The sequence below is a fragment of the Aquarana catesbeiana genome, linkage group LG03 (assembly GCF_042186555.1).
Source record: "Aquarana catesbeiana isolate 2022-GZ linkage group LG03, ASM4218655v1, whole genome shotgun sequence".
Taxonomy (NCBI): domain Eukaryota; kingdom Metazoa; phylum Chordata; class Amphibia; order Anura; family Ranidae; genus Aquarana; species Aquarana catesbeiana.
In genome coordinates, this window is record NC_133326.1 from 583023081 (window position 1) to 583050848 (window position 27768).

Here is a 27768-nt window from a genome sequence, read left to right on the forward strand (position 1 = left end):
ATCCTGAGGTGATGATCCCTGATGCGACAACGGTCGCGCTGCGCTGGAGGCTAGGGTGAGGAGAGGGGGGGGGCTGCTGATCGGGTGGGGGCAGGGGTGAGCAAGGGAGGAAGGCAACCAGGCCGGGCTAGGACGGCGTGCTAGGCCGGAGCCACGGTGAGTCCTGGCCTGGAGGGCTGGAGAAGCGTCCAGAGGCGGCGGTAGCGGCCGGCGCGATGGAGGGGGGGCTGGGTTGATCCGCTACGTTACTGGATGGTGCTAGGGGCTGCTGGGGGAGCCGGTCGGATGGCTGAGAATCCGCTGGGGAGCCGAGGCGGCGGTAGCAGCTGGCGTGATGGAGGGTGGGAGCCGAGGTGAGCCGCTACCGTTCCTGATGTTGCTAGGGGCTGCTGGGGAACCCGATCAGTCGGCTAAGGTCCGCTGGGGAGCCTAGAAGAATCCTGGATGGCCGGTGCTTAGCACACACGACTGTAGTCTGCACTACTTCACTACTGCCAAGAGGAATGGACAGCTTTACCATCTGAGAAGATAAAGAGCCTCATCCACAAATACCACAAAAGACTTCAAGCTGTCATTGATGTTAAAGGGGGCAATACACGGTATTAAGAACTGAGGTATGTAAACTTTTGATCAGGGTCATTTGGGTAGTTTCTGTTGCCATTATGATTTAAAATGAGTAAATTAAGTTGATTGATAATAAATGGCTTCAGCCAAACACTAACCATGAGTGAAAGAAAAGTTTTTGTGTTATCATTCATATTCTCTGAAAAAAAATGACCAAGAAATCATAAATTCTGCCAGGGTATGTAAACTTATGAGCACATACATAAATACACACACACACCCCCTCTCTGTACTGAAGTTGCCTATTCTAATTTGGCAGCATACTGTGAGCTTCTCATTGTGTGCATCAGAAACTGCAGCAAATCAGACACAGCCTGACTGACTGCCATCCAGCATTATCTATCCTTTCCTCCTCAGTCTTCCTGTCCCTGACCTGCCACTTTAATTCACTGGATTTCAGTTGGTTATTTAAATCCTGGAGATTTTGCATCACACATGGGTGTTACCTAGGGTGGCCGGCATGGAAATGAAGCACGTCTACAATGTCCACTCCTCCAGACTGACATCCACTCAAGGGATTTTATAACAGAACTCCTCCTCCCAAGAGGCAACCTCCTGCTTGCCTCTGAGGTACTGCTTGTGACAAAGGTACTCAGGTAGGGTGCTGTGATGTGCTCACAAAGCTATGCACACCACCCTGCCAACCCCTGATCACAGAGAAGCAGAGACCCACTGATAATATCACGGATTCTAAAATAAGGGATACAATGGTAACAGAAAGTTTTGTTTTTTTTTGTTTTTGTTTTTTTAATTGCTGAGGAGGGACCAGGGAAGGTAAAAGATAGCAGATACAACTTTAGCTTTTGGTCTTTACATAATACAGCTGCTCACATTAGGTCATCTCAGGACACTCAGTTCCTAGTTTAGCAGAGCGTTCTGTTCCATACTAAAGGAGGAAACCGTTGAAAGATGGAGGGACACGCTGCGTCTGAACATTTTTCAAAAGCTATAATTGGTCCATTAGGACATTAGAGCAACTTAATTTAGGGGAAAAGCCATTTCAAAAATAAAAGAAAAATTCTGATAAACATGTTTTAAAAAAATGTATTTAAAGAAGAAAATCATTCAGGTCTCACAGGCACCAACTATGAACAAACATTGCCTGTATTTACCCAGCAGTTCAAGAAAATGGAGAAAGAGAACATTTTCGACCAGAAAAGCTCCTGGTTTCCTGCTGGCCACTAGTCTGGAGTGTTTGGCTTCTGCTTTCTCCATTTATTTCATACCTCCAATATAAAACCAGTGTCTTTATGCACTCCATGTTTTCAAGGTTAGTACAGATACCATTATCCCTGCTTTATGTAAATACCTTCAGTTGACAAATGGCATTAATATTACAAATAACACTATTAGTCTAGGTTTACGATTTGAAGCAATTTACAGGGGCACATCCAGTGCGATTTGATGCGTTTTAGATGGAATTCCAATGCATTTTTCATGCAATTTTTTCCCCCTCTCTCTCCTCTGGCAAGCAGGTCAAGAACACAGCAGTAAATTGCAGAAAATGCACTGGAACTACCTTATCTTTGAACAGATAAGCGATTTTCAATTAAGTCTCTGTAGCTCTAAATCGTATCACATAGGACCCTTTTTAAAAATAGGATTTTTTATAACAGCTTATGTGTAAAATCCTTTTCTTGGAGTACATCACGGGACACAGAGCCATAATAATTACTGTCTGGGTTAAATGGCACCTTCAGGTGATGGACACTGGCACACCCTAAACAGGAAGTTCAATTCCCCATATAACCCCTCCCCTTACTGGGTGTACCTCAGTTTTGTAGCAAAGCAATACATGTGTAACCAGAAAGAGGGGAGGGACCTCTGTGTCACGTGATGTACTCCAAGAAAAGTATTTCACAGGTAAGCGGTTATAAAAAAATCCTATTTTCTTTATCGTACATCACTGGACACACCATCCCAGAGCAATGCCACCTGAGTGGAGGGGACACAAACAAAAGTAGGGTGCAATCAGACCGGAGGACTTATACTGTTGCCTGCAGTACACTGCTCCCAAAGGCGATATCCTCATGCCTTCTTACATCCACCTGATAGAATCTGGTGAATGTATGGACTGAAGAACAAGTTGCGGGCTTGCATATTTGAGCCATGGAGGCTTGGTGATGCACTGCCCACGAAGTACTAACAGCCCTGGTGGAGTGCGCTTCGATTTGAAAAGGTGGAACTTTCCTCTTCAAACCATAAGCTTGAAGAATTACTTACTTACTGGATTTCAACGCTGCCTGTCCTTTCCTAGGACCTACAGGCAACACAAACAAAACATCTGTTTTGCAAACCTGAGCAGTCGCCTTCAAATAGATTTTGACTGCTCTCACTACATCCAAAGAATGTAGTGACTTTTCTTCCTTAGAACAGGGTTCTGGAAAAAATGAAGGTATCATTATTAACAATATCCTGATTTAGGTGAAAACCTGAAACCACCTTAGGCAGAAAGCTAGGATGAGGACACAATACTACTCTATCCTTGTGAATGATTAAATATGGCTCTTTACAAGAAAGAGCCGCCAACTCTAATACCCTTCTTGCAGAAGAAATGGCTACCAGAAAAACTAGCTTCCTTGTCAAAAGGACTAAAGGAATATGTTGTATCGGCTCAGAAGGCTGTTTCTGTAACGCCGATAGAAATAAATTCAAGTCCCGAGGGTTAAGGGGAGCTCTAACCGGTGGATTAAGCCGTGTTACCCCCTGTATAAAGCTTTGGACCACAGAATGCGAAGCAAGCGGACGTTGAAACAATACCGATAAGGCCGAGACTTGGCCCTTGATAGAACTTAAGGCCAGTTTCATCTCTAACCGCATCTGCAGAAAGGCAACCTATGACATACTTTCTAGGATGCCAACCCCTGGATTCACACCAGGAAACAGTCTGGAAGGCATATAATAAATGACTCTGGAAGCTGGCTTCCTTGCATTAATCAAAGTAGATATCACTGAGCCTGAAAGCCCATGATTCTTCAGAATGTGGGTTTCAATAGCCAAACCGTTAAATTTAGCGTTTGTAAAGTAGGATGGAACACTGGTCCCTGCGATAGCAGGTCTGGACGTGGTGGTAGGGTCCATGGGGTTCTTAGTGCCATCTTCACTATTTCTGCATACCAAGATCTTCTGGGCCACAAGAACTACCAACTTCCTTTCCCGCTTGATCCTGCAAAGAAGTCGAGGTAGCAGCAGAATAGGAGGGAATGCATAAATCAGTGAGAACTGATCTCATGGGGTCATCAACACATCTGTTCCGCATGCGAGTGGATACCTTGTTCTTGACACAAAGTTGTCGACTTTGTTGTTGAACCTGGATGCAATCAGATCTACATCCGGGATCCCCCATCTTTGGCCTATAGCCAGAAAGATGGGGTGAAGGGATCATTCCCCGGGAACAACTGCTGGCTACTTAAATAGTCTGCCTGCCAGTTCTCTACCCCTGGAATGAAGATTGCTGATATGCACAGCATATGTTTTTCTGCCCAGGTTAGGATATGGTTTACTTCTCCCTGGGCTGCCTGACTTCCGGTGCCCCCTTGGTGATTGATATAAGCCACTGCTGTGGCATTGTTGGATTGAATCCTGACAGGAGAATTCTGCAACCTGAATGTCCAGGCCCTTAGGGCTAGACACGCTGCCCAAATCTCTAGAATGTTGATGGGCAAGGTCCTTTCGGTTCTGGGCCATTTCCCTTGGACAGACGCTTCTTCCACAGGGACCACTATGATCACTTTTTGCAACAAAAGTCGGTATAACGCTAGAAAGAGAGCCTTCTTTTTCTCTGGATCTTTGGGGACATTTGACCTGAGGAAAGGAGGAGACAGGAATTCTCGGAACTCTAGTTTGTAACCTAGAGCTATTGTGGAGACCACCCATCTGTCCCGAAATTCTTCCTGCCAGACCTTTGAGAACTGCAGAAGTCTTCACCCCATTCGAGCGAGCGGGTGCGCACCTTCATAAAGAGGCTTTAGCATTCTGTCTTGCAGGTTTCCTCCCCCAGGACTTCTTTCGTCCCTGGGGTTGACCCTGAGGCCTCTTGAACCTGATGGTGGAGGCCGTTGCGACTGCCTGGAGGCTGAGGCCCCCGGCACTGGAGAAAGAGCCCATTTAAATGAGGGACGTTTACTCTTTTTCTTAACTGGCAAAAGAGTACTTTTCCCACTTGATTTTTTTTGGATTTGTCCAAATACTCCCCAAACCAGCCAGGAGCTTTTTGCATGGCACTTTGGCTGACCAACTTTTCAACCATAAGATTCTACGCATATGTACCAACCCAAGCATAAGGCGATAGGTCTGAAGAATAGAATCTCTGATTGCGTCAATTGCAAATCACAAAGCCGCTGGCCGCTCAGCTAATTCCTAGGCCTGCTGTTCAGGGAACACCGACTACCTGTTTCAAATGGTCTCTCAAGGACTGACATACCCCAATTGCCGCTACTGCAGGTTGAGCCACTGAACCTGCCAAGGAGAAAATGTTTAGCAGGAATTCCAATTTTTTATCAGCTGGATCCCTAAGCATTTGTGCATTGTCAACTGGACAAGTCAAACTTTTATTCACAGAGGATATTGCAGCGTCAATTGCTGGCATACTCCACATCTTAGTAAATTTTTCCTCTATAGGATAAAGTGTTAAAAACTTTTTGGGAGGAAAAAAGTGCTTATCTGGGTGATTCCACTCAGAATACTTAATCTTTTCTAGTAATGAATGGACAGGAAAGGCACGCAAGGCTGTGAACTGACTCCATTAAGGGTAGCTTAAATGTGGAGCGGACCATTTCAGTAAGAGAATGCACCAGCAACTTCTCAGCATGTGAAGCTGAAGAAGGTCCTTCCCCACTTGATCCCTCGGAAGAGGAACCATCAACCTCTTCACGGTCCCATGAGGGGGATTCATCTTCCCCCTCCCACAGTTTCTCTGTTTGAGGATCCTGAGTGGTAGAAGGGGACCTAAAGCGTTTTCTTCCACTCTGAAGATGCGATTAAAGCCACTAATCTTTCCTCTAAACCACTCATAGCTGAGGAAAAAACCTGCTCAGTTATATAGACAGGCCCCTGATGACCCCGATGTCTCACTCTGACCAGCCTTCTTAGATCAGGATGGTGTTGCAGAGGGAGGGTCTCCTTAGGACCTGAGGGCGACCCCTTTGTGTCCTTGGTTTTTGTGGCATTTGTGCTACCTCCGCTGGTCATAGCGCCGAGCACAAACGCAGAGGTACTACCAAAAGAAAAAAAAAAAAAAATGCACCCACTGCTGAGCAATAGTCCAGAAACTACCGCTGCTATTAAGCTCAGCCTGATTCTTAAGTAAATGTGCCTGGGAATGCCTGTGTCACCCACACTCACATGCCACCCGTCCGCTCTGTGTCCCTCCTTTAGCTGTATGCACCTGAAAAAAGGTGCATTTTATATCTATACAGCCCGCGTTGTGTAAGCTGAAGCATGCCAACGCCGCTAAACCCCTCCCCTTCCTCCGACCATCCACCCCATCTACTTCAAAATAGATATTTTTCCCGTGCGATCGGGCTCCGATCCTGACCGGACCGCATGGAGGAGGGCTGGGGTAGAGGAAAGCCGCTGAATGGGGACCGCTGTAATGGCGGCGGGAGCGGTGCGGCATACCGTCGTCCGACGCCATGCTCCCTCTTCCTGGAGTAAAGCTATCCAGGTGGGGGAAACATTCCTAGGAGAAAAAAAAAGCCCTTTCCCACGACTTTACCTGGAGCCTGGGCCGGAGGAAGCGCACAGGTCAATACACAGAGCAAGACTGACAAGCATGGAATCAGGTATGTGCTCTTGACAGCCAACGGTGCTGACTATAGGCATGACAACATTTACTTAGAGAAAAAACCCATAAGAATTAGAAAAATTCCTTAGGAATCTCCCTTACCTTATCCAGCTGCAGGGTTCCGTGGTAACAGACCCAATCTTCACCACTCACGGCGGGCTCCGTTAGAAAACCTTCAGGGACTGGGGCCCCCTTTTTATCGGGGGATCCACAGCCCTGGGCCTGTAAAAGCACCCAGCCAGGAATATGGCTGAAAAAAACCAAATACTGGATCCCGGGGTCCAGCTCTCTAAAAAGACAAGCATTACAGGTAAAACCTTGTTTCTTCGGACACGAGGCCGGGTACCATTCAATTTGGTCTGGAAAAGACACTTTGATTGGATCCGGTTGCATGGCTTGCCCCAGCAAGGAATATTCCAGCGGAGGTCAGCACAGCACATCTTTACTCGTGACCAACACCAAAGACACTGGCAAAAAAACTGAGGTACTCCCGGTAAGAGGAGGGGTTATATAGGGAGTTAAACTTCCTGTCTAGGGTGTGCCAGTGTCCATCACCTGAAGGTGCCATATAACCCATACAGTAATTGCTATGGCTCTGTGTCCCATGATGTACGATAAAGAAAATAGCATCGCATTTCCACTGCATATATGTGCACGACCTTTGTAGAAAATCATTAATTCACTTTTCATGCAATTCCATTCATTCTGGAATGTATCCGAATTTGCATCAGTGTGAACCAGGGCTGAAAGTGGAACTGCAGCCATTGATTTTTTTTACCTTTAGTTCTAAAGTGGACAGGCGCCTGTCAGGTTTTTTTGCTTGTGGCTGTGTCCCCTTTAAGAATATTCAATCTCTACATTTGTTCTGGTGACTTCTCACCGAGAAGAAGATCCCAAATTTTGAGTTGTCACACAAAAAAAAAAAAAAAAAAAAAAAAAAAAAGAACGGAAGAAAATAAATTTTTCAATGGGGACACCAGTTCTGGTGACAACCAGGGGTTCCCTCACTTTAGAGGGATTTCCTCTGAATTCCTATTTTGGCTATGGAACAGAAATCTCCCCAATGGGACACAACTAGTAAAATAAATAAAAAAAAAAAAAAAAACAAACAAACTGACAGGGGTTACAGCCTTCCATTCCATGAAAAACGACTTGCCTTTAGATCTACTTTCAAGAAAACCTGTTGTCACTAGACTTGGTAAATTGCCTACATAAATCCTTTGACATAAACATGCCCACTCATACCTTGTGATGTCTGCCGCAGTGCTCAGACCATAACTATAGGCCCTTCCGAGTTGGAATTTTATAAAAAGTACAACTCTAGGCAAGCCATACACTAGGGCCATGGTGGATAAAAATCAATAATTTAAGAAAAATATAATATCAGTTTTTTGATTTTTATAAAATGTATTTTAATAAGATGCTTTTGGAGTAAAATAAAAAAAAAATCTTTCCTATTTAAAATACATTAATAATTTATTCAGCATGAAATGGAGCTTAGTTATGTAGCATGAGGCTGTATATTCCGCAAAATTAATATTTTTGGTAAACTTATTCAATGAATCCAAGCTCTGCAAGCGAGATAACATGTACTGCATTGATACGTTGACACAATTTCACAGTAACCATGAGATCAAACAAAGTTCAGGAATATTCTTTTATCCCATTGTTTAGCAAACCTATGTACACTACAAACCGTATGATTGAATCGGTTCAGATATCGCTGTTTTACTAACCTGACAGCTTGATATTCTAAATAGAATCTTTAATATTTGCAAACAAAATGAATGTTTCCTAACTACCAGCAAGAATAAGTCCTTATATTTAAAGAGCACCTCCTTTCATTTCAGATCCAGCGCCTGTTAGCGGACATCCATTCACCTGCTGCCGCCACATCCCTCACCTTGTTGTGTCATTGCCGCATTAGCAGCCTTCCCATTAAAGTGAATGGGACCGGTGGTGAGTCAGCAGTGGGTCAGAGATGACAGTTGCTCTTTAAAAATGATTTAAATTGAGTTGGATTTAAATCAAACCCTTTTTAATAGGGATTTAAATCAAATCCACCCTGAGTAGAGCTGCACGATTCTGGATAAAATGAGAATCACAATTTTTTTTTTGCTTAGAATAAGACCCCTTTCACACAGGAGTTTTTCCGGCGCTTTTGGGCTAAAGATAGCGCCTGAAAAACGGCTCCCCTGTAGTCTCAGTGTGAAAGCCCGAGTGCTTTCACACTGAGGCGATGCACTGGCAGGACGTTAAAAAAACTCCTGCAAGCAGCATCTTTGGAGCTGCTCATTGAAATGGATGGGCAGTGGTACTTTGCAGGTCGTTTTAACACTTTTAAAAGTGTCCCGCTAGCAGCTGAAAACCTCTGCAAAAACTACGGTAAAGTGCCGCTAAAAATAGCGGCGCTTTACTGCCGACGCCTCAGTGTGAAAGGGGTCTAAAGATCACGATTCTTGCCTAAAGTTCATCCCTTTGATCTGTAAGTGAACAGAAAGATACAATATTTCTTTTTATCTCTCTTTCAGGGCTAAAGAGAGATAAACATTGTCAGCTGCTTTTTTCTTTTTATTTGACAGCTGTGAGCAGGGAATTGCTCTGCACTTGTTACATGAATTGTGGAAAATGCTGGATTAAGATCATGTGGGGAGATTTTTTTTCATTTTTTTAACGATTAATCGTGCAGTGCTACCATACACGGTACAAATTTCTTTCCTGCAACCATAAGAAGAAATGTGCACAATTCCACCATAAACACAGACAGTGCTGACAGGGGAATCCCCCCTGCCAAGCAATTGTTGGCTCATGCGGGGACAGATTAACTTCCCCCCACCGAGAGAAGACAGTGATTATCACTAGTGGCTACAGCAGCCGCTAGCAACAAAATCGCAAGAGACTCCGGCAGGCTGGTTGTAACCAAGTTGATCGATCAACTTGGTACACCCAGCCTGCCCATTAATGGTTCCAATCGTGTAGGGCTGGCCTAAATGCACATTTCAAAAAACACAGACGTTAAGGCCCCTTTCACACTGGGGCGGTGGGGGCGTCGGCGGTAAAACAGCGCTATTTTTAGCGCTGTTTTACCTTCATTTTTGCGGCTGTATATGGCCGCTAGCGGTGCGGTTTTAACCCCCGCTGGCGGCCGAAAAAGGGTTAAACCCGCTCGTACAGCGTGGCTATAGCCGCGGTATCGGGTGAAATCATCCAATGTTATCTTGTGTGTACAGTAGGTGACCGCGATATTGTGTCAATCTCGCCGCACTTCTCGGCGAGATTTGACACCTACGAGCCCCGTCGCAGGGGCCAGCGCCGAGATGGCTCGCTCATCGGGAAAGGAAAACTTTGTTTTCCTTCCGCGATGAGTGACAGGCAGTGCTGACAGCTGTCTGGTATGAATCCTGAGGCGGGAACACCGCGCCAAATTTTAAATGAAAAAACCGGCGTGGGTTCCCCCCTCGGAGGCATACCAGGCCCTTAGGTCTGGCATGGATTGTAAGGGGAACCCCCTATGCCGAAAAATCGGCGTGGGGGTCCCCCCCCAAATCCATACCAGACCCTTATCCGAGCATGCAGCCCGGCCGGCCAGGAAAGGGGGTGGGGACGAGCGAGCGGCCCCCCCCCCCTCCTGAGCCGTACCAGGCCGCATGCCCTCAACATGGGGGGGTGGGTGCCTTGGGGGAGGGGGGCGCCCTGCGGCCCCCCCACCCCAAAGCACCTTGTCCCCATGTTGATGAGGACAAGGGCCTCTTCCCGACAACCCTGGCCGTTGGTTGTCGGGGTCTGCGGGCGGGGGGCTTATCGGAATCCGGGAGCCCCCCTTAATAAGGGGGCCCCCAGATCCCGGCCCCCCACCCTGTGTGAATGAGTTTGGGGTACATGGTACCCCTACCCATTCACCTAGGGAAAAGTGTCAATATAAAAAACACACAGTACACAGGTTTTAAGAGTAATTTATTAGTCAGCTCCGGGGGTCTTCTTCCGACTTCGGGGGGTCCCCTTCCGACTTCTCCCGGTGTTCGGCCTCTTCTCCCGGGCCCCACCGATATCTTCTTCCAGCTCTAATGCCAGCGAGGGGCCCGGTCTGCTGCCGCTGTCTTGTCGCCGCTGTCTCGCCGCCGCTGTCTTGCCGCTTCTTCTCTTCTTTTCTTCTTCCCCGATGTTGACACGACGCTCTCTGCGACTCGAATGCTGTGTGCGAGCTGCGGAGCCATTTATATAGGCGGTAACCCCGCCCCCTTACGACGTCATGGTCCCAGCATGCGCAGGGACTCTGGCGTCACGCCCCCTTATGACGCCAGAGTCCCTGCGCATGCTGGGACCATGACGTCGTAAGGGGGCGGGGTTACCGCCTATATAAATGGCTCCGCAGCTCGCACACAGCATTCGAGTCGGAGAGAGCGTCGTGTCAACATCGGGGAAGAAGAAAAGAAGAGAAGAAGCGGCAAGACAGCGGCGGCGAGACAGCGGCGGCGAGACAGCGGCGACAAGACAGCGGCAGCAGACCGGGCCCCTCGCTGGCAATAGAGCTGGAAGAAGATAGCGGTGGGGCCCGGGAGAAGAGGCCGAACACCGGGAGAAGTCGGAAGGGGACCCCCTGAAGTCGGAAGAAGACCCCCGGAGCTGACTAATAAATTACTCTTAAAACCTGTGTACTGTGTGTTTTTTATATTGACACTTTTCCCTAGGTGAATGGGTAGGGGTACCATGTACCCCAAACTCATTCACACAGGGTGGGGGGCCGGGATCTGGGGGCCCCCTTATTAAGGGGGGCTCCCGGATTCCGATAAGCCCCCCGCCCGCAGACCCCGACAACCAACGGCCAGGGTTGTCGGGAAGAGGCCCTTGTCCTCATCAACATGGGGACAAGGTGCTTTGGGGTGGGGGGGCGGCAGGGCGCCCCCCTCCCCCAAGGCACCCACCCCCCCATGTTGAGGGCATGCGGCCTGGTACGGCTCAGGAGGGGGGGGGGCGCTCGCTCGTCCCCACCCCCTTTCCTGGCCGGCCGGGCTGCATGCTCGGATAAGGGTCTGGTATGGATTTGGGGGGGGACCCCCACGCCGATTTTTCGGCATAGGGGGTTCCCCTTACAATCCATGCCAGACCTAAGGGCCTGGTATGCCTCCGAGGGGGGAACCCACGCCGGTTTTTTCATTTAAAATTTGGCGCGGTGTTCCCGCCTCAGGATTCATACCAGACAGCTGTCAGCACTGCCTGTCACTCATCGCGGAAGGAAAACAAAGTTTTCCTTTCCCGATGAGCGAGCCAGCGCGACATTCACAGTACCCTGTCGCCGAGAACCAGCGCGATGGTATCGCGCTGGAAACACAATCTCGCGGTCAGGTACTGTACATGTACACAGGTTCGTTTAATGTCGTTTTTAGACAGTTGCATTTAGTGCCTCTGAACGTCAGTTTACCAGCATCAGTGTACACGAGGCTGTTTCACTTGTCAACAGATTAGTCATTTTGGTCAACCATTGTTGTTATACAAACACCTTTCAAATCAGATTACTTTGTTACTTCCTGCTTGAGTATCATTATGCCTGCTTTTCAGAAAACGTGATGAGGAATTATTGTCCAAAGGAAAGGAGGGTGACAAAAGAAAAACTGCATTGCTAGACTGAAAGAGGATCATTTTAGGAACTTCATGTGTCCCTTGACTAACTGTGCATTGTGAAAAATGTGTCACAAGACTGGCTCTACAGATTTACAGATTCTTTGGTATGTAAATCGGTTAACATTTACACATTTCAAATTTACATTTAGATGTTTGTCCAGAGTATTTTAAAGCAACCCTATAATATGAAAAATATACAGCTACTTGATTTTTTCCTGATTGGATCAGTCATTCAGAAAGAACTAAAGCCACTGGATCAGCATGGCATTTAGGAAACGTTCACTTTCATTATGAGACCCTCAGAAATGGCAGTCTACAGATATCCCTTAGCTCAGTATTTCTTTAACACATTTTTAATATCAATCACTTGCTTACTGGGCACCTAAACCCCCTCCTGTCCTGACCAATTTTCAGCTTTTAGCGCTGTCACTCTTTGAACGACAATTGCGCGGTCATACAACACTGTACCCAAATAAAATTTGTATTATTTATTTACCACAAATAGAGCTTTCTTTTGCTGGTATTTGACCACCTCTGCGTTCTTTAGGTACAAAGATACAAAAAAGATACAAAACCGTTTTAGATTTTATTAAATGTTGCAAACAGGTAATTCTACTCATGCTATCAGCGCGAGGAGAATAAAAAAAAAAAAAACGATTACCGATCTTCTGTTTACATCACATGATCAGCTGTCATTGGCTGACAGCTGATCACGTGGTAAGGGACCCCTTACTCCGATCTGTGATCACAGGGGGCGCGCAGGGAGCGTGCAAAGGGGAGGACGTCTATTGACGGCCTCCCGGCAAAGTAGATCTGCACTGTAGACGTCATTTGACTATAGCGCGGATCTGAAGGAGTTAATGCACTAATCAACTATTACCCTTCTCTTGAGATCTATTGCAGAGGAGAGAGGGAGAAGGAGAGAAATGCTCCCAATATCCCCATGAAATAAAATATCCATTTCTTAGGCCCCTTTTACACATGCCCGTTCAGGTCCACCTGTCAGTTTTTCAGGTGGACCTGAACAGACAAACCATGCATCTCTATGGAGCGATGGATGTCAGCGGTGACATGTCCGCTGACATCCGATCCGCTAAATCCAGATGGATGGAAACCCTATTTTCTATCCGTCTGGCGGATCGGATGAAAACGGACAGGCGATCCTTTTTCATCCGATCCTCCATAGAGGACAGCGGAGATCTGACAGGTCCGTCCATGCACAGTGAGCAGAGACGGACTTGTCATCCGCCGGCTCAGAGGGGGATCAACGGAGCGATCCCCAAAAACGGACAGCCCCGTGTGAAAGGGGCCTTACTCAAATGAAGATGATCGCTGCACTTTACCATTTCTAAAAAAGAGAGGATTTATTATGAACTTCGGATACATAAAAGGACAAAAAACATTTTGAAAAAAAAAAAAAAGTTCAGATTCTTCTTCTTGAAAAGGAAATGATGCCTGCTTTCCAAAATGCTTATTTTGATTTACCAACGTGATTGCACAATTGAGCTTCCTATGTAGAAATACTATGATTTTGCAAGTTTGTGTGTGATAAATACAACAGATTACTACAAGTTCACACTTGAGAAGGGCACAGGAGTTGCTGATATATTCACATTAATAACTGCCAGGCTCAATGCACTAGAATGTAATAACGCTGCTTCAGTGCCATACAGAAACACTGTTTAGACAAAACCGATATAAATCAGGACAACACATAGTAAGGTAATAACAGCATTGGGCTCAAAAAAGATATAAGAAAACAAACAAAAGTAAAAATAGTTACAGCAATGATCATTAACTGCTTCCGGAGAGCCCACACTATAATATATATATATATATACACACACACACACACAGTGGAACCTCGGATTGCGAGTAACAAGGTTAACGAGCGTTTCGCAATACGAGCACTGTATTTTTAAAAATCATAACTCAGTTTGCGAGTGTTGTCTTGCAAAACGAGCACGATTCAGGCCAAAGTGGTGTGCAGTACTGCTTTTGGCCTGAGGTGGGGGGGGGGGGGGGCGCCGGAGCCAAGCAGAGCCGAACATCGCCAATCTGTGTCGTTCGGAAATGCACGGAAAGGCCCAAGTACAGCACGGCTGACCTCGGCAAATCACGGGTAGGATATCTTTCTGAGGTTTGCCGAGGTCAGCCGAAATGTTCTTGGGGGTTTTCGGCCGTTTCCGAGGCTCTCCGGCGACCCCCGCCTCTGGCCGCATGCGGTATTGCATCCCATTGAAGTCAATGCGGAACAAATTATTTTCGTTTCCATTGACTTCAATGGGAAAACTCGCTTTGATATGTGAGTACTCTGGATTACGAGCATACTCCTGGAACGGATTATGATCGTAATCTGAGATTCCACTGTGTGTGTGTGTGTGTGTGTGTGTGTGTGTGTGTGTGTGTGTGTGTGTGTGTGTGTGTGTGTGTGTGTGTGTGTGTGTATTATATATATACACACATACATACATACATACCTGTACGTGATTTTGTGCACGTGGTGTGGGGGGGGGGGGGTGCGCGCGTCTCCAGAGTGCCGCTCCCACTGTGAATGGACACAGCGAAAGCCAATCAGCAGGTCCAGCGAGCGCGATCTTCCGACTGTTCAGTGGAGAGACAGAGCAGCAAACTGCTGATCTGTCAGGGAGCAAGAGAGATCTTGTGTTTCAGCCAAGCTGGAACCTGGATCTCTCCTTTCCTCCAGTTTATCCGTCCCCCACACAGTTAGAAAGAACCTCCCAGGGACATACTTAACCCTTTGATGGTTAACCCCTTCCCTGCCAGTGTCATTTATACAGTGATCAGTGCATTTTTTGATTTATTTTTTTTGCACTGATCGCTGTATTGGCGTCACTGGTCCCCAAAAAGTGTCACTTCGTGTCCAATTTGTCCGCCGCAATGTCGCAGTCCCGAAAATAATAATAATAATAAAAAAAAAACAAAAAAAAACCAAACGCTGATCACCGCCATTACTAGTAAAAAAAAAATTAAAACGCCATAAATCTATCCCAAAGTTTGCAGCAACGATATCTTTAGCGCAAACCAATCTATATACGCTTATTGGGATTTTTTTTTTTACCAAAAATATGTAGCAGAATACATATTGACTTAAACTCATGAAGAAATTTGACTTTAATTTTTTTTTTTTATTGGGAATGTTTTATAGCAGAAAGTAAAAAATATTATTTATTCAAAATTGTCAGTCTTTTTTTGTTTATAGTGCAAAAAATAAAAACCGCAGAGGTGATCAAATAGCACCACAAGAAAGCTCTATTGGGGGGGGGGGGGACGACACAACAATTTTGTTTGGATACAGCACTGCATGTCCGCCCAAGTGTCAGGTAAAGCAACGCAGTGCCGTATCGCAAAAAATTGCCTGTTCATTAGAGGGGTAAATCCTTCCGAGGCTGAAGTGGTTAAAGTCTCGTTTTGTTTTTGTTTAAAAATAACAAACATGTTATACTTACCTTCCCTGTGCAGTTGGTTTTGCACAGAGCAGCCCAGATCTTTCTCTTCTCGGTTCCTCGCTGGTGCTCCTGGCCCCTCCCTCCTGTCGATTGTCCATTCAAAGATGGAAGCTGTGGCTCGACCCTTTCCCCGCTCTCTCCTCATTGGCTCACTGACTTTGAATGGTGCCCGTTGCTGTGTCTCAGCCAATCAGGAGGGAGAGTCCCGGACAGCCGATGCATTCGTGCAACATCGCTGGATTGAGGTGGGGCTCAGGTAAGTATTAGCGGGGCTGCTGCACCGAAGGGTTTTTTATCTTAATGCATTAAGATAAAAAAAAAAACCTTCTACCTTTAGAACCACTTTAAGGATATACAGCAGTCACAAGCTAAATTGATCAGTTGTAGTGTGCGACTGTTATCCTCTATGTAAAAGCAGTAATGAGTGATGCATTGCATTTTACAACACAATGGGGTTATTTTACCAAAACTGGAGAGTGTAAAATCTGGTGCAGCTCTGCATAGAAACCAATCAGCTTCCAGAATTGTTGTCAAAGTTGAATTGAACAAGCCGACAATAGAAGCACATTGGCTACCATGCACAGCTGCCCCCAACTTTGCACTCTCCAATTAAATTAGCCCCAATGTACCGTTTGCCTTTTGTTTGTTTTTTTTTACTTTTATTGAAGCGTTACTTCATCCAATTTTCACACACCAGCATGTTGCATTGTGGTGACCCACACTGCGAAAAATGCAGTGCGCATGAATTTTTCCACAATGTATTCCACAACTGCATTGTGGTGTGAATGGGGCACAAAGAAAACTGTTTTCCATGTGCTCTTGCAGTAACCTGTATTAATCTGGTGCAGATTAACGCAGGCACCTTCATATAGTGTGAACGTGACCTAAAGATCAAATCCACGTGTTTAAAACAATTCAGTTGCTGAAATGGAAAAAAAAAAAAAAAAAAAAGCAGCTCTGGCTGTAATACTTACATCCATTCAGCATGGTCACCCAAAAAAACCTACTGCTTCCCCATCAAGTTTCATTGCTTCTCTAGGTTGAGGGATACCCAGGGTCATTCAGCCAACTATCTGTGAACCTAAGCCTTTATAGACATGATCTAATGGGAGCATCAACATGCCAGCCTGGGTTCACAGGGCTCCCGGGCAACACAGCGCTCACACGTCATTACAGGAGTGCCGTGCTGTTCTAGAAGAAGGACCACCTAGAGAACATGCGGAAGAACCTGCAATGTCTCGCCAGCCTACAGCAAAAAAAGGCATGTATATAACCCCCAATACAATGTCTAGGGCATCTGCAGTAGATAGATTAAAATTATTTTATTTTTTTTGCCATGGGAAAGCATCACACTGTGCTAAGGTTTACAAACCACACAGAGCAACCTGAACTGTGCACCTGCTTTACAGTGAAGGCCATCTTCTGCAGGCTGATCCAGTGCATGTGTGTGCTTGCAGCAAAAATATGAAATAGAGCTGATATATGTTACAGAGTAAAATTACTGCATCCCATTGTTTTCCCTGCAGAGAAACAGTAAAATACAGGGAAGCTGGGTACAAACAGATCGAGCTGCTAGAAAACCAGCATTCGATCAGCCACTGCAGCGCCATCAGAATACAATAACAGGGAAATTCCTGCATCACTTGTGTGGATGCAGGAAACAGTTTTTTTGTGCATGGCCTTTATTTTTTTTTATAATATAAATAAAATATATATATATATATACACACATATATACTTTATCATACATGCTACTATTTACAAGCCAATATCACCAATGCTATGCTAGAATAGGATGGGTTATATTCCTTTAATTTTTCACAACGGAGGTTATGAGGAAAACATACTGCTGTAAAAGCAAATAAGAAGAAGAATAGCGCACCATCTTTGTCTGGAAACATTTCTTCCCATGCATAGAGGTGACTGAATGAGATGTGTAATAATAATAATAATAATAATAATAATAATAATAATGTGTGAATAATCAGTTGTAAAGGTTCGCATTTTTTTTTTTTTTTTAATAAAAAACAACAAACATGTTATACTTACCTGTTCTGTGCAAGAGTTTTGCACAGAACGGCCAATTCCCCCTCTTGAGGTGCCCCGTTGGCGCTCCTGGCTCCTCTTCTTCTTGGGTGCCCCCAGGAAAAAACGCTTTCCATGGGGGCACCCTACAGGCGCGCTCCCATTGACACAGGCAGCTAGACTCAGCCCCGCTCTTGTGTCACTGGATTTGATTGACAGTAGTGGGAGCTAATGGCTCCTGCTGCTATCTATCCAATAAGGACAGAGACAACAGCTGCAGCTGCTGGGCTTGTTGCTGGAATGGATGGGTTCAGGTTAGAAAAGGGGGGGGGGCTCTGGGGGCAGCTGTAGCAAAGAATGTATTAAAGGTGAAAAACCATGAGACTTTACAAATCCTTTAATGCTATGACAACATGGTGAACGTGTAAATAGCGAGGCATTAGCAAATCTCTCACAGATGGTACAAAAAAAAAAAAAAAAAATACAAAAAACAAAACTATACTTTACCGGCCCTGTCAATTACATGCATTCTACTGGAAATATTGCGCAAGTCTGCCAGGACATAAAGCACACCAACCTAATATTTATGAAATCAGCAAGCCTTGTGGATGCCTTGTTTATGTCCTCTATACTCGATTGGACTTTCAGTCCCCAGGGATTGTACCCATGCTACCATGAGTAATTTAATTTTGTAACTACTACAGCCCATCAAAGTCTAGAGCAGGGGTGTCAAACGCAATTTCATTGCAGGCCACATCAGCAGTATGGTTGCCCTCGAAGGGCCGGTTGTATCTGCAGCTCGCCACGTACAGAGTGCACGATTTAGGGGTGCACCATGTACAGTTTGGAACCCCAACCCCCCCAAAGCTTCCTCAGATCGCTCTCCCCTACCTGACCCGGCTCTAGTACCTCCCTATGTAGGCCTCTCTGCCTCGCCTTTGCAGGGAGATCATTCTCTTGCTCAGATTCTGGATATCTGTCCCCGCCATGAGTGCAGGGATCTGTTAGTTCCTGAAACAAAGCTGTCCCTTGTAAACCCAGAAGGCTTGTGGGTTTACAAGTAACAGCAGGAAGATGGAGCAGAGGGCGACAGCCAGTGAAGTGAAATAGAATTCCGCCACAATTTGGCTGCACAACTGGGTGCGAGGACCACATGGCAAGGCCTGGTGGGCCGCTTCCAGCCCGTGGGCCTTGTGTTGAACACAAGTGGTTTAGACATAAAGAAATAGCATAGAAGATAATTACAATAAATGGATTTAAACCATACATACGACTACAGCAACAAATCAAACTTTATCCTCACTGACCAGTGTTGCACAATACAAAAGTTAGTATTTTATTAACAACACATATGTAACCAGAATGACTAACTTTCATGAGCAGCGTTGTTAGGGCCTATGGAGAGGGGTGAAAGCGGCACACCGTAGACACCTTTGGAGTCAGCTTACCAAGGGAAGAGAATAGTCTTGAGTCAACCTGTCTAGTGCTATGCCCCAAAATAATCAACTGGCAATATCTGCAGGTAGCACATACACAATAGATCCTTACGTGGTCCAGACAATAAAATTCTGAAATCAGGAGACTACACTGGGAGTCATTAATGTCTATTTGCGCCTTAAAAGGAATGCAATTGTCAAAGAATGCAGCCGTTACAATGGCTTTTATTAAATTACTAAATCACTCTAAATAAACAATTTCTATTTACAGAGAGCAGAAACAAACTATTATGTTGGCCATTGTCCATGCTGGAAAATGCCTATTGTTAGCGCACAAAATTGTCTGCAAAAAACAGAGCCAACAGTCATGGAAATTATTATTACACTCTGCGAGTAGCCAATGGTCTCAAATAAAAAAAGATGATCTGTTTGCCAGGGAATACATATGACCAAAAAATATGTAAAGCCAAAAGATATAGCAAAACACTTCTCGAAGGAGTTCTCCATTCCAATAAAGATGATCAAATCATACATAGAAATTGTGAAAACATATAAACAAAATAGTTTTATGAAGCGCAAGAAAAGAATCAAAAAAAAAAAAAAAAAAAAAAAAAAAAAGGGGGGGGGGGGAGGGGACCTTCTGGTTTAGGCCTCTTTTACACAGGGAGGATCTGTTTTGATGGGCTCTGCGGGGATCGCTCCATTGATCCCCGCTGAGCAGGCGGATGACAAGTACGTCTCCGCTCACTGTGCAGAGATGGACCTGTCAGAGTCCCCTATGGGGACATCAGATGATTTTAGATGACGTAGAAGACATTTTAACACCTTTATTGTAATAGGGAGATGTTTGTAATTATTATTTTTATAGGTGTTCTGTATTGTTTTCTAAGATTTTCCAAGTGATTCCCTCGTTTTATTTGGTACTCTATAAATTATCAGGTGTTATTTCTCATAGAGAAAACAAAACACTGTGGTGTTGATTTACTAAAGGCAAATAGGCTGTTTACTTTGCAAGGGAATTTTTACTTAGCATAGTGAATAAAGTGATACTCTGCTGCCAAAATACTGTTTTTTAATTTCCTTACACATGATTGGGTATTCTTAAGTAAAGCGATTTTTCACCAGATTCACGGAGATAAAATAAAAATTCCCATGCAAAATGAATAGTCTATTTGCCTTTAGTAAATCAATCCCTATAGGTCACGCCCAAATTTAAGCTGAAAAAATGTCTTCTGGACTTGGTCCAATTATTTGAAATCTGAGGTACCCTGGAACTTCCTCAGAGATTTGAACAGATTTAAAATGTACAGCTTGGTACAATACGGAGAATCTAAAGGGCACCCTGGGCAAACGTCCTGTGCACACTAATCAGCCCCTTACAGAAAACGGTGAAACTTTTGAGCTTGGGAATTGGTTTGAAGTGGTTGTAAACTCTTACACACCACTTTTACCTACAGGTAAGCCTTATTATAGGACTGCAAGTCACTGCTTTCTGCCCCTCCAGTGCTCACTAAAGCACCAGGCTGGTCACAGGAGTACAAAAGTAAATGTATTCCTGTGACCCACAAAAGGAGTACAGCAAAAAATCTTTGGCCATACTTCTCTTTTAGGCTGGATTCACACCTATGCATTTTTAGTGCTTTTTGCATTTTGCAGATTTGCACTACAGTTCATTTATCATGGTTTCCTATGGAACACGTTCTGTAGTGCAAATCTGCAAAATGCAAAAAGCACTAAAAATGCATAGGTGTGAATCCAGCCTTAAACTCACTCATCCATGTCTTTATGGACCTTGCTCTGTGCACTGGTCTAAATCATTTGGTGGAGGGGGGATTATGGTGTGGGGTTGTTTTTCAGGGGTTGGGCTTGGCCCCTTAGTTCCACTGAAGGGAACTCTTAAGGCGTCAGCATACCAAGACATTTTGGATGATTTCATGCTCCCAACTTTGTGGGAACAATTTGGGGATGGTCCCTTCCTGTTCCAACATAACTGCACACCAGTGCACAAAGCAAGGTCCATAAAGACATTGATGAGAGAGTTTGGGGTGGAGGAACTTGACTGACCTGCACCTCAACCCGACAGAATACCTTTGGGATGAATTAGAGCAGAGACTGCGAGCCAGGCCTTCTCGTCCAACATCAGTGCCTGACCTCATAAATGTACTTCTGGAAGAATGGTCAAACATTCCCATAGACACCCTCCTAAACATTGTGGACAGCCTTCCCAGAAAAGTTAAAGCCGTTATAGCTGCAAAGAATGGCCCAACTCAATATTGAACCCTACAGACTAAAGCCTGGTACACACGATCAGATTGTTGGCCAGCAAAGCGTCAGACTTTTGTCCGAAGGGCGTGTGCCAGGAACTTGTCTTGCATACAAATGGTACACAATTGTCAGCCAACAAAGACGAACGTAGTGACGTACTATGAGGAATGTCAGCTCTTGAACGCCACCCTTTGGGCACCTTCTGCTAATGTTATGTTTGGTGAGCATTGATTGAGCATGCCTGTTTAAACGTTCAACTTTTGTGTGACGGTCTTGTGTACAGACGATAGGAAAATCTGACAACAGACCGTTGTCCTCCGAAAATTTACTAGCCTGCCATCCAACATTAGTGGGCAGAAAGTTGGACAAAAATTGTCTGACGGAGCATACTAACAGTCGAATTAACAATTGTCTGTCATCACACAATTCCCTGCCGAAAATCTGATCATGTGCACGAGGCTTTAGACTGGGATGCCATTAAAGTTCATCTAAAGGCAGATGTCCCAGTACTTTTGGTAATATAATGTATGTGGTCATGGGGACGGAGGTTCATATGCTGTGTGTTCGCTTCCAGCACAGTAACTGAGCATTCATAGATCGGTTTCGGCTTCTGTTTATAATTGGGAGCCCACAGGATAGGCTATCATGTGACCAATATGACAGCCAATTAGTGATCATGTGACTGGGAAGCCCACCTTGCATTTCATTGTTAAGACCCAGTTAAAGGGCTAAAGAAAGATACAGGAAGACAAACTGTTGGTGAAATATATTATATATATATATATATATATATATATATATATTATATATATATATATATATATATATATATATATATATATAGCCAAAACAACTAATCGATTATGAAATTAATAGATTACTATTTTCATAACCGATTAATCAGCCAGTAACATATTGGGGTTAAATAAAACTAAAATGAGCCCTTTAGAGTACAAAGAGACCAAGTAATCGCTACTGTAAATATTACTTTCACTGTTGCACAGTAAAAAAATGAACCCCTTACAGTAGCGATTATTTGCTATTTTTGTATTATAAAGGGCTAATCTTTTTTTTTAACCCCTTATGTTACTAAACATCTTAGGCCTGTGGTTCACATGTTTCATGTGTTTTTTGGTGCTTTTTGCAGAAACGCACTATAGTTCATTTAACATTCACATCTATGCTTTTTTCAGCTGCTGCGTATTTGGAAAGGGTCAAGGACTTTTTTCAACGCCAAACGGTGCTTTTTTTGGTTCAATATACTTCAATGGAGAAGCTGCAGAAAAGCATGTAATGCGTTTTTTGCAGCAATTTGTGTGTTTTTTTTTAATCTGCCCAACAACAAATTGGCCAAAAAAAAGGCATAAAAAATGCAAACACGCAAATTGCAGCAAAGTCATGTGCGCAAAAAATCAAAACGCACAGCAAAAAGCACTGCAGAAACAGATCAAAAGCAAACTGCATAGGTGTGTACCGAGCCTTATGCTGGCCACACCGATCAATTTTCGGACGAGAATATTCAGACGAAAAATCTTTGTACATTCGCTGAATGAAAGAATGTTGTTTGAAAATTTCACTTGCTTTTAACATTCTGTTTTAAAACAAATGTAATTTCTGAACAAAAACCACATACACTGTCTGAAAATTCCTTTGACCAAGAAGTTTTCCATTATTTCAAAATTTTCCTGACACTGTGGTTGAAAACGAACGTCGATTTGACCCCACTAATGATTAGAAAATCGAATGTTCTAACCACATCAATACCAGGCACTTAGACACCTTCCTGCCCAAGCCAATTTTCAGCTTTCTGAATGACAATTGCGCGGTCATGCTGCACTGTACGCAAACAAATTTTTTATCATATTGTTCCCACAAATAGAGCTTTCTTTTGGTGGTATTTGATCACCTCTGGGGTTTTTATTTTTTGTGCAACAAATAAAAAAATACCGAAAATTTTGAAAAAAAAAAAAAAGTTTTTCTTTGTTTCTGTTAAAATTTTTTGTAAATAAGTATGTTTTCTTCTTCAATGACAGGCACTTATATGGCTGCACTGATAGGCACTCATAGGTGGCATTGATGGGTACTTATGGGTGGCACTGATGACACTGCTGGGCATCACTGAAATATAATGGTGCCAATCAGTGCCCATTTGTGGGCACTGATTGGCACAGATTGGGCACATTGGGTACATGTGGATGGCCATGGGGTACATACCTGGCAATCCACATGTTGCCCCCTTCCCTGGTGGTCTAGTGTGAGCATCGGAGGGGGGGGCTGCACTGATAAACAATCAGCACAGACCCCCCCCTGTCAGGAGAGCCGCCGATTGGCTCTCCTCTACTCGCGTCTGTCAGATGCGAGTGAGAAAAGGCCGATCAACGGCTCTTCCTATTGACATCGTGATTGGACACGGCTGATCACGTGGTAAAGAGCCTCCACCGGAGGCTCTTTACCAAGATCGGTGGAGCGGTGTGTCAGACTGACACACCGCTCCACCGATCGCCGCGTTGCGCGCCCCCACGGGCACGCGGCGGCATGTTATCCTGCTGGATGTCATATGACGCCCAGTCAGGATAACTGAACCACCGCCCGGCCGTCAATCTGCTATAGGCCCAGGCGGGAAGTGGTTAAAATGAATTTTTTCTTTTTTGAAGAAAGACATTGTTTTTGTATGGCCAGCATATAATACATTACCGTTCTGTTTAAAAATCTGCAAAACAGTCTTTTTTTTTTCTTCTTTTAAATCAAAAAATTTGATCGGAGTCCGATGATATTTACTAGATTCAACCTCTAATAGTATATATCTCTTCTGTCTGTTATTCTCAGAGTGGATTAAACATTTTGCTCCCTAACCATATAGTTGGTTATTTATATTTACCACTGCATATAGAGATATTTAAGAATAAAATTGCCTTTTTTTAAAAAAACTTTACATAATAACTAAATTATACACACGTTTTTAAGGTTATTAACCAAAACAATAATTGGCCAACTAATCGATTATGAAAATAATCATTAGTTGCAGCTATATATATTACAAAAAGGTAGCCACCGCACCATGCACAGGTGCTCACCAACAGAGAAATCCATACAAATCCAAAACTAGTATAGAGAGAGACTCACAGGTCTTGCAGCAGAGGCAAATCATTAGCATTTTTATTGCCAATGTTTTGCTAAAAGCTAAAGCTTCATCAAAACCTGGACAATACAAACAATGCCGTTTTGATTTGCCTCCTCTGCAAGACCTGTGAGGCCCCGCCCACACGTGGGTCTAGCAGAAATAGGGACATTTCCCAAACGTGGGTAGCAGTTGCATGTTTTCCAGGCACAAAAACATGTGGCGCAAAACATGTTTGGCTCAGTGCCAAAATATGGTACATGACCTACTTTAGCTCGTTTATGAAGCTGAGGAAGGCCCACTCAGATGAATGATGCCGCAAAATAAATGGAAAAAAAAAAAATTGCTAAAAATGAGTCAGTATAGTGTCGCTAACCACTTAACGTCAAATCATGTACACCACTTGGCTTTAAGTGTTTGTACCAGGATGATGCTGGCATCACCCCAGTATTGTCTTTCTGCCCGCAGCTAGCTTTTATGTAAAAGTCATCCTAGTGGCTAATTAGCTGTTGGATGGTCAAACTGCCCCCCCCCCCCCCCTTACCGCTGCTGCCTATTTAAGCTCTACCATCCCAGTGGCCGAGCCTGGAATGAAAGCCAGCGGCTCTGCCGGCTTACCATAGAGATCGTGGAGAACCGGATGTAAACAGCACCATTTAAAGTGGCTGTTTACCCCTACGGTTGTATGGTTTAGGAGATATTCACCTTGCATGCAGCCACAGGCGTTAGTGGCGAATGCGCTCCAAAGGTCCGGCAGATGCTGCCAGAATGGAGGATTCCGATATGCATGGGCGGGAGTGACATCATCGCGGCTCCGGTCACTAACAGCGCCGGAGCCGCGAACCCAATAGAAACGCCAAAGGGAAAATGTCAGCTCCCTTGGCAGTGACCAGGATGCGATGCCAACGCTTCGTACTAAGGCAAGTAATTCATAATGAGCTAGTATGCGGTGCATACTAGCTCATTATGCCTTTCCTTTACAGTTTTTTTTTTCCTGAGAGTTAACAACCACTTCAAAAAATGGTAAAGGATCTGATCACACCGATCTTGGTGGGATCAGATGTATGTAATGGCAGAGAAGACATCTGGGGTCTGATAGATGCATGGCACTAGTGTGAACCGGGCCTAAATAAGGTCATGTGTGTTATAGCTGGGTTTTCGGTGCATTTTACTGTATTTCAGTACAGTGCAGAAAAATGCCGCATTATCTACTTTTTTTTCTGGAACGTGCTGAAACGGAGTACACTGGTGTGAACTATACCATACAACCTACTATCCATGCATTTTTGATACAGAAAAAAAAATAAAACGCGCTGGACTGCATGTGTTGCAAACTGGCCCTAACTAAACTGGTAATTGGTATCTGTTTACTTGAAGCAAGACCCTTTCTTATATTTTAACAAAAAAAAATATAGGGCATTATATCGTGTTTGTATTCATTAAAATGTTTTCTCAAAAATTTGCATTAAAAAAAATAAAACCACTGAGCAAATGCCATGTGACATATAAAAATTGCAACACCCGCCATTTAATTCTCTGGAGCCTCTGCTAAATGTTTGGGGTTTCTAAGTAATTTTCTAATACAGATTACAGATTTTTGTTTGTTAACAAAAAGGGTCAGAAAAGGGCAGGTCTTCAAGTGGTGAAGTATGACTAAAAATATTAATAATAGGCGGTGTAAGATCTTCTTGTTTCTGGCCCTCACACCACAATGTATTTCTCTGATTATCCCAACATGTGGGGAGGGCTCCCCTTTATTGGTGAAGAAATGTGACCAATCACAAAGCCCCTTACTTACACTGGCGATGATGGATCTCCAGTCAGGGGCACAGTCTGCCAGTATGAAGAAGATGAGGCCTACGAAATGATGTCCCAATATAACACAATGGGGGGAATTTACTAAGTGTGGAGCAGCAGTGTACAGTGGCCAATCGGCTTCTAGCTTCAGCTAGCTGAGTTAAGCTTTGAAAATGAAAGCTAGATGCCGATTGGTTGCCAGGTACAGCCGCTCCAGGTCCAGTCTTACTAATCTTCCCTTTATATCCCCTCAGATCCCTCCACACAGATCACCTCCACACACACCATCCCCGACCACAGCCGGGCCGCCAACACTCACAGCGTCCTGGGCAGCTCGTCCTCCATGATTCCGGGCCCCTCTCCGTCCTAAGGGACCCGGCGGGAAACCGAGTCGGTGTAGATGAAGGTCAGGCCGCCCCGGTGACGGTAGAAGATCCGCTCTTTGTTGTTCTTTCTTCTCGGATAGAAGCTCTGAGACCCGGCTCCAACCTCCCCGGCCTGGAACAATGCGAGCCCGTCACCACAAGATGGCCACCACGACCAACTGCGCAGACGCGGCGCAAGGACCCCGGAAACCGCCTGCCTTGGCAAATGCCTGTCTGTGAATTTGTGAAATTGATAGACCGTGCGATATGTGTAAAGCGAATGCCTGAGAATAATCAACATGTCATGTTCTTGGCAAAAATAAAGATTTAAAGAAAAAAAACATTCAATGCATTGGAGTGAAAGGAGATATTAGGAATATAAATGTAGTAAGAAAAGAAGTGCGCCGCCCGGGAATCGAACCCGGGTCGCAAGAATGGGAATCTTGCATGATACCACTACACCAGCGGCGCGTGTGGGTACTGCCGCTTCTGAGCTCTCTACAATTACACTATCCCCGCCCACATGTATACATCACTCTTTATAACATGACATATTTTCTTCCCTTAACTCAGTGATAGTCTCTCTCTCTCTCTCTCTCTCTCTCTCTCTCTCTCTCTCTCTCTCTCTCTCTCTCTCTCTCTCTCTCTCTCTCTCTCTCTCTCTCTCTCTCTCTCTCTCTCTCAGACTCTCTTTCTCTCAGACTCTCTCTCTCTCAGACTCTCTCAGACTCTCTTTCTCTCAGACTCTCTCTGTCTCTCTCAGACTCTCTCTCTCTGTCTCTCTCAGACTCTCTCTCTGTCTCTCTCAGACTCTCTCTCTCTCTGTCTCTCTCAGACTCTCTCTCTCTCTGTCTCTCTCAGACTCTCTCTGTCTCTCTCAGACTCTCTCTCTCTCAGACTCTCTCTGTCTCTCTCAGACTCTCTCAGACTCTCTCTGTCTCTCTCAGACTCTCTCTCTCTCTCAGACTCTCTCTGTCTCTCTCAGACTCTCTCTCTCTCAGACTCTCTCTGTCTCTCTCAGACTCTCTCTGTCTCTCTCAGACTCCTCTCTCTGTCTCTCTCAGACTCTCTCTCAGACTCTCTCTCTCTCTCTCAGACTCCTCTCTCTGTCTCTCTCAGACTCTCTCTCAGACTCTCTCTCTCTCTCTCAGACTCCTCTCTCTGTCTCTCTCAGACTCTCTCTCAGACTCTCTCTCTCTCTCTCTCTCTCAGACTCCTCTCTCTGTCTCTCTCAGACTCTCTCTCTCTCAGACTCTCTCTGTCT

At 44.7% G+C, this 27768-nt stretch overlaps 1 protein-coding gene and 1 non-coding gene across 4 annotated transcripts in view; both read right to left on the reverse strand.

Annotated features, from left to right (window-relative positions):
* Nucleotides 1-26702, reverse strand: part of TIA1 (TIA1 cytotoxic granule associated RNA binding protein) — a 62236-nt gene extending 35534 nt beyond the window's left edge. The window contains exon 1 of one of the 3 annotated variants that reach the window (XR_012242994.1): nt 26459-26702. Coding sequence is in view for 2 of the 3 variants with exons in the window: in XM_073621996.1 (XP_073478097.1) it covers nt 26459-26484 (26 nt within the window). In the remaining variant the exon portion in view is untranslated. The remainder of the gene's footprint in view (nt 1-26458) is intronic. The other 2 variants (XM_073621996.1, XM_073621995.1) reach the window with 2 other exon arrangements.
* A 202-nt stretch (nt 26703-26904) lies between these two features.
* On the reverse strand, nt 26905-26975 carry TRNAG-CCC (transfer RNA glycine (anticodon CCC)). Its single transcript has one exon. It is a non-coding gene; the product is annotated as a tRNA-Gly (tRNA).
* Nucleotides 26976-27768: the final 793 nt, after the last annotated feature.